The sequence below is a fragment of the Cygnus olor genome, chromosome 17 (assembly GCF_009769625.2).
Source record: "Cygnus olor isolate bCygOlo1 chromosome 17, bCygOlo1.pri.v2, whole genome shotgun sequence".
Taxonomy (NCBI): Eukaryota; Metazoa; Chordata; class Aves; order Anseriformes; family Anatidae; genus Cygnus; species Cygnus olor.
The window spans coordinates 12780821-12791590 of record NC_049185.1 but is presented as its reverse complement, the minus strand read 5'-3'; the positions used below and the strand labels follow the sequence as shown (position 1 = coordinate 12791590).

The following is a 10770-nucleotide window of genomic DNA, read 5'->3' as shown; positions in this document are numbered from 1 at the left end:
AGAGGTGGCTCGTCCCCTCCTTGTCCCTTCCATGTCCTCTCCTTGTCCCCTTCTTGTCCCCACCAGCTGCCACAGAGAGGCAACCCCGACCCCCTGCCCAGAGCACGACCCCCGCAGACGCTCAGCCCCTCGCCCTGCTCAAGCCCAAATCCTCAATCTTGCTCGTGGCTGTGACCAAGTCCCGCCGGCATCGCCAAGCCCCTTCGGGACCGGATCCGTACCTTGCCTGGGGAAGGGGACAAGGGATGAGCCCCAGGTGACAGATGTAACAGCATGTTCACTAGTCCACCATTTCAGATGTGGTTATTAGCATTTATAACAAAATTTCTCATTATGTTTGTTACTTATGCCCACAACTTGCTCACAAAGCACCAGCACTTGCCTGGGCTTTGGCTCCAGAAGGTCAGGGGATCCTGGTTTTAGGACTGTGCAGATCTGCTTTTAACCTACCCAAAATGGCCTATGACGACTGTCTCAAAATACACAAAAACAGAGAGGCATTACTCAGTTTTATTGTTCTGGGAGAGTATTTTTAAGTTCAACTGGGAACAAAACTACAAACAAAAACAATCACCCCAAAATCCCCCTGAAGAGTTCATATACCCTAAAACCAAATCCAGCAAATAAAAAAAAATCAAGTTAGGAATACTTTTACACAGTCATAACTAAACAAAATACTAGGAAGTAAGACACAGAATTATAACCCCCCCATTCCTTATTTAATTAACTTAAAATAATTAGGCATTCCAAAAATTCTTTCATCGTATTTGGTAACTTCCAACAGCTGTTGCGATCTATTACTAGAGAGACAAAAAAGTGCCCCATGACTTTTTAGAATATTTTAAAAAGATGTTCATTAAGGAATTTTAGGGGAAGGAAAAAAGAAAAGGAATGCTCTGTTATCACCAAACATGAGCATTTTATGCTCTTCAGAATCTGTATCAAGGGAAGCCTGGGTCTCTCTCTAACCTCACTCCAAAGTGACACAAGGAATAAGAGATGAGAAGCCACATCCTGCAACTCTACGAGCTGCTCCTCATAAATCAGCACAATTCTGAATTGCGGTAAGGCCTTGCTCCATCCTTTTCATACTCTGCCAGTCTGGCACCTAGATCACAGACTCCAAAACACTATTTCAGCAAAAATGAAGATTACAGGGGAAGTTTTCAAACCAGGCCAGAGTCCAAAAAGCAGGCACAAGCTTCATCTTTATTGTTTTCCAAGCACTGGTCATCTTTGCAAGGGAATGATGTTGCAGCTGAAAAGTAAGAGTGTAGAAGGAAACATTAAAGGCTCACTTCTGAAAGAAGCTCGGAAGAACTGACACAGTTTAAATCAGGTCCACCACATCCCTCTTCCATTCGTTTCCTCTATCAGAGGAATTAGCCACTGAGATCTTCTGCCCCGCAGCTCAAGTTTGATACAACTCGCCTCCCCGCCAACAAAACACATCACAGCAGGCAGCAACACACACACAGCGAAGCGCAGAGCTGGCCCTGCTGCAGGAGACTTGCTCTGAGCTGGGTGAAAGCCCCATCCACTCCGGTTAAATGAAATAAAAGCCTACCCCAGGAGGCCCTTCCCAGCCCAACGCTTCGGAGTCAGCCCCAGGTGCACTTTCTTGCCATTGCGGATGACAGTCACACTCAGCGGTCTCTGGGAGGGGGGAAAAAAAGGAAAGAAAGAAAGAAAGAAAGAGAGATGGCAACTTTCCATCACCGAGTCAACCCTCTTTTGTGGTCTTCTGCTGGAGCACCAGAAAAACATTAAAAGTACTCATTCCCAGCAGTTCTCATTCCCACCCCTTCAGCTAGATTTGAAAGGAGGGAGAGTTCAGCGGACAGAAAGCTCCATGAGATCTTTCAGTCCCACTAAAAATCATCTAAAGGCTGCGATAGCTTCTCTCGCCAGTCCAGAGGGCCGTGTGGGTGGTGTGGCAGCTCAACAAACTGCTGTAGGCGGTCCCCTAGGGGTGGAGCAGGCAAGATGAGGCTCACAGCAAAGAGCACACACCTCTTTACTCTCTTCTGTCCAGGCAGGAATGAGCTCAGTGCTGTGAGGGAACAAGGCTACAACAGTGCAGACTGAACCTGACACGGATCTGACTTCCACAGAACAAGCTACAGCTAGCCAATACAGACAGGCAAGAGAACGCAGTTTCAGCAGAAACAAGCTCACCCCTTCGCTGTGCTGCACCACCGTGGCGATGTTCTGCAGGTTCTGGAAGTTGTGCACGTTGACAGAGCCAAACTCCACGATCTCATCATCGACCTGAAGCCCCTGGACAGAGAGAGAAGGAAGGAAGCTGAACATCTGCATTCCCTGAAGACAGGTAATAAATACCACTAGGGCAAAGGAACTACATTACACCCTCTCCATGTTGTTAAGTACTCATTCCTGTGCCCTATTTTATGGGAGGAGAAACACTGATTCTAGAATGATCAGTAAGGCCCTGTATGAGCTGTGTGGTGCTAAGGCACAGCTGAGAAAACAATTCTTCTGGTTCCAGCAGAGTGACAAGTCGCTTCACAGGACATCCCGGTGACACTGGCACAGCCACACAAAGGCAGCTCCCCCCACAGGAGCTTTCAAGGTTAACTATGCTGGTTAAGAAGGCGATTGAGCATTTGGTAAACACTTAGAATAAAAAAACAGGGGGTGGGATGATAATAAATGGTGTCCCATGGCTTATTCCTGCTTGCTGACAAGAACATGGAGCAAGGCACCTCCCCTGTTTCCCCTGTGGGTCCAAGCGAAGCCTTCCCCGTGGCTGTCAGACCCACGGACTTACCGAGACGCTCGCGGGCGACTCCGGCGTCACCGCGTTAACTCTGGCAAAAGCCTGGGGCAGGCTCTGACTCTGGCTCTGGCTCAGCGCCTCCGCCAGCGCCTCCGCCTGGTCCTTGGCCTGCTTCTCCTTCTCGCGGGCGTGCAGCTGGTGCAGGGCCTCCTCCACCTGCTTCATCAGGGCCTTGTGATCGTTCTGCAGGCCTGCAGGGGACAGCGTCAGCGCAGGGCGAGGCCCATCGGAGGGCTCTTTTTCAACACCTTCCCCCCAAAGCCGGGATCGGGCACAAGACGATGGCTGGGGCACCTCGGGGACGAGCTGCGGCCAACCCCCGCACCCAGTGGGGCAGGACAGTCCCCACACAGACCTGAAAGCCACCCACATGGCGCATGAACGGGCACTGAAGGGGAGATGAGAGGAGGGGAGGGGAGGGGAGGGGAAGGGAGGGGAGGGGAGGGGAAGGGAGGGGAAGGGAGGGGAAGGGAGGGGAGGGGAGGGGAGGGGGAGGGGGCAGTTTGTGGGGCCCAGGGGCGCCTGGAAATCCTCGAGCGAGCCTTTTAAAGCCTCACGCCCCGTTCAACGCCCAGCGGGGCCGCCCCAGCCGGGCGGGAGGAGGGGGGGGGGGGGGGGGGGGCAGGCCCCACTCACAGGCGATGCTGTGCCGGGCCGCCCGCACCCGGTACACGTCGATGTCTGCCCGCGGGAAGCCCTCGGCGTCCACCAGCGGCTCGTCAGGGCCCACGCCGCTCTGCGCGGGGGGACAGAGGGGGGGGGGGGGGTCAGAGGGGGGGGCGGGGGGCGGTGGCCCCCCCTCCGGCCCCCCCCCGCGGTGCTCACGTCGCGCAGCAGCTCGTAGCAGGCCCGGATCCTGGCCTCCAGCTCGTCCTTGCGCCGCACCAGCTGCAGCACCGCGCCCGCCGTCACCGCGCCGCCGGCACCGGGCTGCGCCATGGCGGGGCCGCGACTGAGCCGGGACGGGGCCGCGGTGCGTCACTGGGGGGGGGAAGGGGAGGGGCTAATGGGAGCCCCGCCTTCGTGGGCGGGGTCAGGGAACGGGCGTGGCCGGAGAGTGGGTGGGGACAGAGCTAGGGGCGGGGTCAACGCAAAGGGGCGGGGTCAGGGGGCGGGTGGCGGGGAAGTGGGCGGGGTCAAAGAAAAGGGGCGTGGCCAGCGCCGGGTCCCCGCGGCAGGGCAGCGGCACCGCGGTGGCAGCGCCGTGGGGGTGACGCAGGGGTGGCAGTGCCATGGGGTGACACGGCAGTGACCTCTCCATGGGGTGACACAGCGATGGCAGTGCCATGGGGTGACACGGCAATGGCATCTCCACGGGGTGACACGGCAGTGGCAGTGCCACGGGGTGACACGGCAGTGACCTCTCCATGGGGTGACACAGCGATGGCAGTGCCACAGACTGTCACGGCAGTGGCACTGCTTTGGGGGGGTGACACAGCGGTGCCGCTGCCTCGTGGTGATGCGGTGGTGGCCGTGCCGTAGGTGACACCGCGGTGCCATCGCAGTGAGGTGACCCCGGCCCCGCTGCCATCCCCACCGGATGTGCAGCAGCAGCGGGTGGCACGCGGCTGCCACCCACCACCACCGCTCCAGCCCCATGCTGGTGCCACCAGCCACCGCGTCCCCGCTTCTGCCAGCCCTGCAGCACCGCTGTCACTGTGGCTGAGGAAGCCACCGAGTGTCCCCTGCCCCTGCACTGTGCGTGCACCCACGTCACCCTGGCTTGGCTGCAGCAGGGAGGTCACCAGGCACAGGAGGGGACCCGTGGGGCCAGCGGGACGCATGGGGACGGGGCAGTGCCCGGGGTGGAGCTGAGGAGGAGCCGTCCCTCGCCCCGCTATATCAGGCCCGCGCACGGCATCGCGCTCTCTTCGCCGCTGTCACATCGCCGGGTCGCAGCAATGGTGAGGGTTGGGGCCAGACACCAAACCACGCAGTTTTGGGGGAATTTCGCCACTCCCCCCCCCCCCCCCCCAGCTCGACGCTGGGCTTGGGAGGGAAGGCGCAGGGGGAGCTGCTCCTCGGCTGCACCCCCCGCTAACCTGCCCCTCTCCGGTTCTCTTTCCAGACGACTTACACGGACAAGGGAGAAAAGGTAGGTGCTGCCCCGCGGCGCTCCTGGGGCAAGGCTGACCGTGGGCCCCCCTCACGCTCGCTTCAGCCGCCACCTGCGTGGGCTGCAGAGGACAGCTCTGGTTGCTCGGCATGCTCAGCCATGACGCTTCCATGTTTCCGTTTCGGTGTGGTGGGACGTGATGGGCATCAGCGGCTGAGCCCGACGCCTCAGCACAGTCCCTGTTTCCTGCTCCGTTTCACTCCCAGTGCTGTCTGTGCCTGGCGGGGATGACACAGAGCAAAGGGGCTCGCTGCGCTCTGCCTCGCTTGGGTAAATTGTTAACAAAGAGGTTAACGAGGGCACCTGGCAGCAGCTGCAGGGCTGCAGGGTTTGTCCGCACACACGCGCTCCCCAGCATCTCCAGATACTCTTTTCCCAGCTCTCTCCTCCCACTCCTCCCTGCCTTCCCTTGCCCCGGCCTGCCTGCCTTGCACTGGTGCTTCGCAAGTCCATGCTACCAGGAATTGCACCTGCAGAAATTGCATTTGTAGGAACTGCATCTGTAGGAACTGTGTTTGTAGGAATTGCATTTGTAGGAACTGAACTTGCAGGATCCATACCCGCAGTGCCACAGCCGCTGCCCTCCCAGCCCGGGCGAGGAGCAGCGCCGTGGCACGGCGAGGATAACCCCAGCAGCCAGGACAAACTTTTCCCCTTCCCTTTAGCCCCTGCGAGGCCGCTTCATCCACTTCCACTCCATCACCTTCTGGGTGGGGAATGCCAAGCAGGTAGGAGGCTGCGGCCGGCTGCACGTGTGGGCAGGGGCGGCGGTGGTGGCCGTGATGGGGGCAACACGGCCACTGCGGCCATTGGCTGCCAGGGGGGCGGCTGGTGGCCCCTGGTGCTGTCCCTGTGCCTGGCCCTGGCTCGGGGCCACGGCCTTGGGGCCCTTGCGCAAGGTGAGGGGTGGTGGCTGGGGGTGTGCGCGGGACAGGCCCCCAACGTGCAGATGAAAAGCAAAATCGTTGCGGCCCTGCCACGTGCCCCTCCGCCTCCCTGCCCGGCCCCGGCACCGGAGGGCTCTCCAGGCAGCGCTCGCCATGGAGTTTTGGGGTTCTTTGTGCCGCTTTCTTGTCCCTGCATGCTCCTCCTGGGCTGCTCGAGTAGCGTACCTGTGGTCGAGGGGCTCGTTTCAGCAGGCAGGGGCAGAGCGGGGCGGTGACAGATTCAGCTCCGTGCTGCTGGAAGCAGCAAACATCCCACGTGCGCGCACACATATATGCACACATACACACACGTGTGCACACATGCCCCTTGCACGCACCGTGGTTTACCCGTGCTGCCATGGCAGGCTGCCTCGTATTACTGCAACAAGCTGGGCTTCGAGGAGCTGGCGTACCGGGGGCTGGAGACGGGCAGCCGGGAGGTGGTGTCACACGTCATCAAGCAGGACAAGGTACGGTGACAAAGCCCTGATGGCGGTGCCACCGCCGAGGCGCCCCGCGGTGACGGGGAGATGCTGGATGCGTGCCGACGCTGCCCAAAGGCGTTTGCAGCGTTAAACCCCGCATCCGCGGCATGCATCCTATCACCGACCCCGAGCCCGTCGTCCTCTTCCTCTCCAGATCGTGTTCGTTCTCTCGTCCGCGCTCAACCCGGGGAATGAGGGTAGGTTTTGGGGGGCTGGAGGGGCCAGGCGGCGCGCAGCATCCCCGCTCACGCCCGCCGGCTGCCAGCAGAGATGGGCGAGCACCTGGTGAAGCACGGGGATGGGGTGAAGGACGTGGCCTTCGAAGTGGAGGACTGCGACTTCATTGTGAAGGTAGGCAGTGCCCACACGATGCAGCGGGGGCCCCGAAACGGTGAGTTTTGGAGGGGGAAAGGAGCGGCAACGAGTGGGGGCGGAGGGTCCTGGGGCCGTGTCCCCCCAGGCTCTAGGCGCTGCGGCAGGACGGGTGCTCTCCTCCTGCCCAGAAAGCCAAGGAGCGCGGAGCCGTGGTGGTGAAGGAGCCCTGGGTGGAGGAGGACAAGTTCGGGAAGGTGAAGTTCGCCGTCATCCAGACGGTGAGTGGCAGGGGGTGGCAGCGCTCAGCCCCCCCATCTGCAGTGGGGTCTGTGCACCACAAGGTGCAGGGCAGGCACGGAGCCGCTTCCCTCCCCGCTGCAGTACGGCGACACCACCCACACCTTGATAGAGAAGCTCAACTACAAGGGGCTCTTCCTGCCCGGGTACCACGCGCCCCTCTTCAAGGACCCTCTGCTGCCCAGGCTGTGAGTAGCACGGCGTCCCAGCACCTCCCTGCAGCCCCCAGGGCCCCCCCAGCCCCGCTGAGCGCTGCCCTCGTCCCCCTCCCCGCAGGCCGAGCGCCAAACTGAGCTTTGTGGACCATGTGGTGGGGAACCAGCCTGACCTCCAGATGGTCCCGGTGGCCGACTGGTAAGAGTGGGGAGGGCTGGGAGGAGGCGGCACCGCTCTGCTGGTCTCACTGATGTTTGATGCTGAGGGCAATTAATCCAGAGCAGGGGTTCGTTAGTGCGGGGATAGAGCGAGGGGCTTCCATGTGCCCCCTGTGGCCCGGCAGGTACCAGAAGAACCTCCTCTTCCACCGCTTCTGGTCGGTGGACGACAAGCAGCTGCACACCGAGTTCAGCGCCCTGCGCTCCATCGTGGTCACCAACTACGAGGAGACCATTAAGATGCCCATCAACGAGCCGGCGTTCGGCAAGAAGAAATCCCAGATTCAGGTGAGCACGTGGGTTGATAGGTCACCAGCAGGGCTTTGGCAAAGAAAAGGGACAGGACCAACGGGGCAGTGGCTTGCTGGTTGTGTGCCGTAGCCACAAAACACCACCAGCACAGTGAGATTTTCCCCACAGGAATACATCGACTACTACGGAGGGGCCGGAGTCCAGCACATCGCGCTGAACACCTCCGACATCATCTCGGCGGTGAGTGCCACCACGGCAGCCCTGTCCCATGCCTGAGCACACTCGGGGCTGCATCACGGGGCAGAAGTAGATGATGACCCCCGGGGTGGGTGGCGAAGACCTGGGCTTTGTGCCGTGGTTGTTTCACAGACAGAATTAATGGAGCAGCTCATGGTGCCAGGCTGGGCCACCACAGCGCATGGTCTGCCTGCCCCTGGCTCCTCTGCAGGCCAGAGAGCCTCTGGAGGCATCGGGGGCATCCTTGCACGGTGGCCAACCCCACACTGCTTGGAGAGGGCACCTGGGGCCCAAAGGGAGAGGGTGGGACAGGGCCTATGCTCCGTTTGGGGCCAAAGCCATGAGAAGATGTCACTTTCCTCCTGCCACTGCCTGGCCCCGCGCACCCACCCCATGCTCAGCTCTCCCCCGCCCTGCAGATCACCAACCTGAAGCAGCGCGGCATGCAGTTCATGGACGTGCCGTCCAGCTACTACCAGCTGCTGCGGGAGAGGCTGAAGGCTGCCAAAATCAAAGTGAAGGAGAACATCGACAAGCTGGAGGTGGGTCGGGCCGCAGCTGGGCCGGTTCCCCACGGCGTCTGGCAGGGCCGAGGGCCGCGTGGAGGCACCTCCGTGCTCCTCGGTGAGTCTCGGAGTTCGCTTCCTATTGCCTTTCTCCAGGAACTGAAAATCCTGGTGGACTTCGATGAGAAAGGCTACCTGCTCCAGATCTTCACCAAACCGGTTCAAGACAGGCCCACGGTCTTTCTGGAGGTCATCCAGCGGCACAACCACCAGGTAGGCTGGAGGATTTCACTGCTAAATGCAATAAAGCTGGCCTCGGCGGCGAGTGACAGCCTGGGGGCCTCAGCAGGGCTTTGTGCTGTCACGCAGCCAGCTTTCATGGTGCTGGGGCCTTGTGGAGCCCAGCACCACGTCCAGGTAACGCTGTCTTCCCCGCAGGGCTTCGGCGCCGGGAACTTCAAGTCTCTGTTCGAAGCGATAGAAATCGACCAGGACGCACGAGGCAACCTGACGGTCCTGAACCCCAACGGGGAGAGCGAGGGCATGTAGCGGCAGAGCGTGCCCAGCCTCCGTCACCGGCCCCTAACGAGCTGATCCCTAACGAGCTGATTCACAAACGAAATGGGGACCCGGCCGATGCTTCAGTAAATAGCCCGGGGAAGTCGCTGCCAAGCTGGCGACGTGCAAGGACTGATCCCGACCCAGCCCAGGGACTGCCCTCAGGAGAGGGGACGTGGGAAATGGTGACAGCGTTTCACGAACCAGCCTAACCCAATCCAAGCCACCCAATTCCTGACACAGGACACGTGCCCAAGGTATGCAGCTCTGGAGGAAGACACAGGAAACAACTGGAGCACTTAAACCCCATCTACATGAAGTTTTCCATTAATTTTAGCTATGCGGGAAGCTGAGAGAGGAAAGCATTCAGGGATTTGCCTCTCTGCGTGTCTCTTTTTAATTATTATTACTTGTAGGTTCAATCTTGGATTTGAATTTCCTGAGAGTAAACACATGATTTTGGGGTAGCTACAGCATTCTGGAATGAGATGATTGAATGTACACGTTTCAGCCTTCTTGCCCCTGTACCCCAGTCTTGCTCTAGTACCTGTAAGCTCTTGAATTAACGAGGGGCTGGGGTTTTCCAGTGCTTCAAGAAGCAATCGCTGCGTTTGTGGCGATTGCCTGGCTTGGTCCTGGCTGCAGGTGAGGACTCCCCTTGGGGCATCACCCTGGGCACCATCACAGTCCTTTGCAAGGAGGCTTTCCCCACTGACACAATAAAATCCGTTTCTGTCACAGCCTGAGTGCCTGGTAAGTCTGTGCTGCCAGGGCTGCAGGCCCCGTGCCCGCTGTGGCTGTGGGGCATCAGGGAGGAGCCGAGGCTCCAGATTCAGCAACAGCCTCGGTGTTGCCACAGGAACCAGTGTCCCATGGCAGGGCCAAGTGGCCAACACCACCCAACCCAACCTGCCTTGCTACTGAAGTACCTGCAGATCACAACTCCCACGCAGACAAGGAAAAGAGGTGCAAACAACCTTTACTGCTCCCTGAGGACCTGCAGACCTCAGGATGCACCAGCCTAAGAGCACCGCAGGCTGCCTGGTGGCCCGGGTCTCCCTGCTGTCACTCATTTGCCCCCCAAATCCAGCTCCTGTTGCTGCTCCTTGCGTTTCCCAGTGCGGAAGCTGCTCAAAGCCTGAGCCAAGCCCCCGGCTGATGCTGGGCTCCTGGGACGTGATGAGAGCCCATCCGCAGCCCGAGCCCCTGCCTGACCCAGCCACCCCCTGGCTGAGCCCTGCCAGCAGCGGCCCTGCACTGTCCGGCTTCCCATTCCCTGCTGTGGCTGGGGAGAACAGAGGCAGAAGGTGCCAGCAGCCAAGGCTCTCTCCTGCCGGTTCATTTTCCTCCTCTATCAGCTGCTGCATTCATCCCTGCCCTGTGTACCCCGTTTTCCAAAACTCAGAGAAGCCACAGTGCTGCTGCACCTCTCTTGGTAGGCTAAGGGCTTTCACCTCCACAAAGTAAAGCAAAGCAAAGCGAAAAAAAAATAAAAATAAAAAATATATGAAGCCAGGAAAACCGACATGGTCAGAGTGCCCTGGGACACCCAGCACAGTGAAGAATGTATTAAAGGCGAGACCCATCTGCCTCGGGCAGCGCTCTGACCATGGGGCAGGCTCGGCCCACGGTGTGGCTGCTGCGGTACATACACGTGTTGGGTCTTCCCCCTGTGGCTGTGTTCAGCACAGAGCTGGCAGGATAATTGGATACTTTCAGCAGTAACCTTAACTTCCTGCAGGTTCAGAGCCCCGACCTGCTCACATTTTTCCCACGCAATAGTTGTACGACGTTGCTTAAAGCCCCTGCCTGGACACAGGATGAGTATTTTCAGCTCTCGTGGTTCCCAGCACGGGTCCGAGAGCAAAAAGCTGCCCCAGCTACACACCAAGCACAACATAATG

At 59.5% G+C, this 10770-nt stretch overlaps 2 protein-coding genes across 3 annotated transcripts; one reads left to right on the top strand and one right to left on the bottom strand.

The window, feature by feature from the left end:
• Positions 1–492: 492 nt before the first annotated feature.
• Positions 493–3797, bottom strand: PSMD9 (proteasome 26S subunit, non-ATPase 9). Its single transcript, XM_040577445.1, has 6 exons — positions 3626–3797; positions 3437–3536; positions 2792–2991; positions 2179–2280; positions 1568–1656; positions 493–1258 (listed from the first exon to the last, which is right to left on the bottom strand). Exons 1-6 carry the CDS (start codon positions 3737–3739, stop codon positions 1231–1233), a joined length of 633 nt encoding a protein of 210 aa, XP_040433379.1. The 5' UTR covers positions 3740–3797; the 3' UTR covers positions 493–1230.
• Positions 3798–4234: 437 nt separating this feature from the next.
• Positions 4235–9611, top strand: HPD (4-hydroxyphenylpyruvate dioxygenase). 2 transcript variants are annotated; one of them, XM_040577441.1, is made up of 14 exons: positions 4235–4704; positions 4869–4895; positions 5582–5644; positions 6208–6312; positions 6482–6524; positions 6596–6678; positions 6831–6920; positions 7024–7127; positions 7216–7293; positions 7439–7601; positions 7734–7805; positions 8222–8344; positions 8465–8581; positions 8747–9611. In XM_040577441.1, the coding sequence occupies exons 1-14, from the start codon at positions 4702–4704 to the stop codon at positions 8855–8857; spliced, it is 1182 nt and encodes a 393-aa protein (XP_040433375.1). In that variant the 5' UTR covers positions 4235–4701; the 3' UTR covers positions 8858–9611. The 2 variants fall into 2 exon arrangements, with proteins under 2 accessions (XP_040433375.1, XP_040433374.1); XM_040577440.1 differs by having other exon boundaries at positions 8222–8581; positions 8747–9603.
• Positions 9612–10770: the final 1159 nt, after the last annotated feature.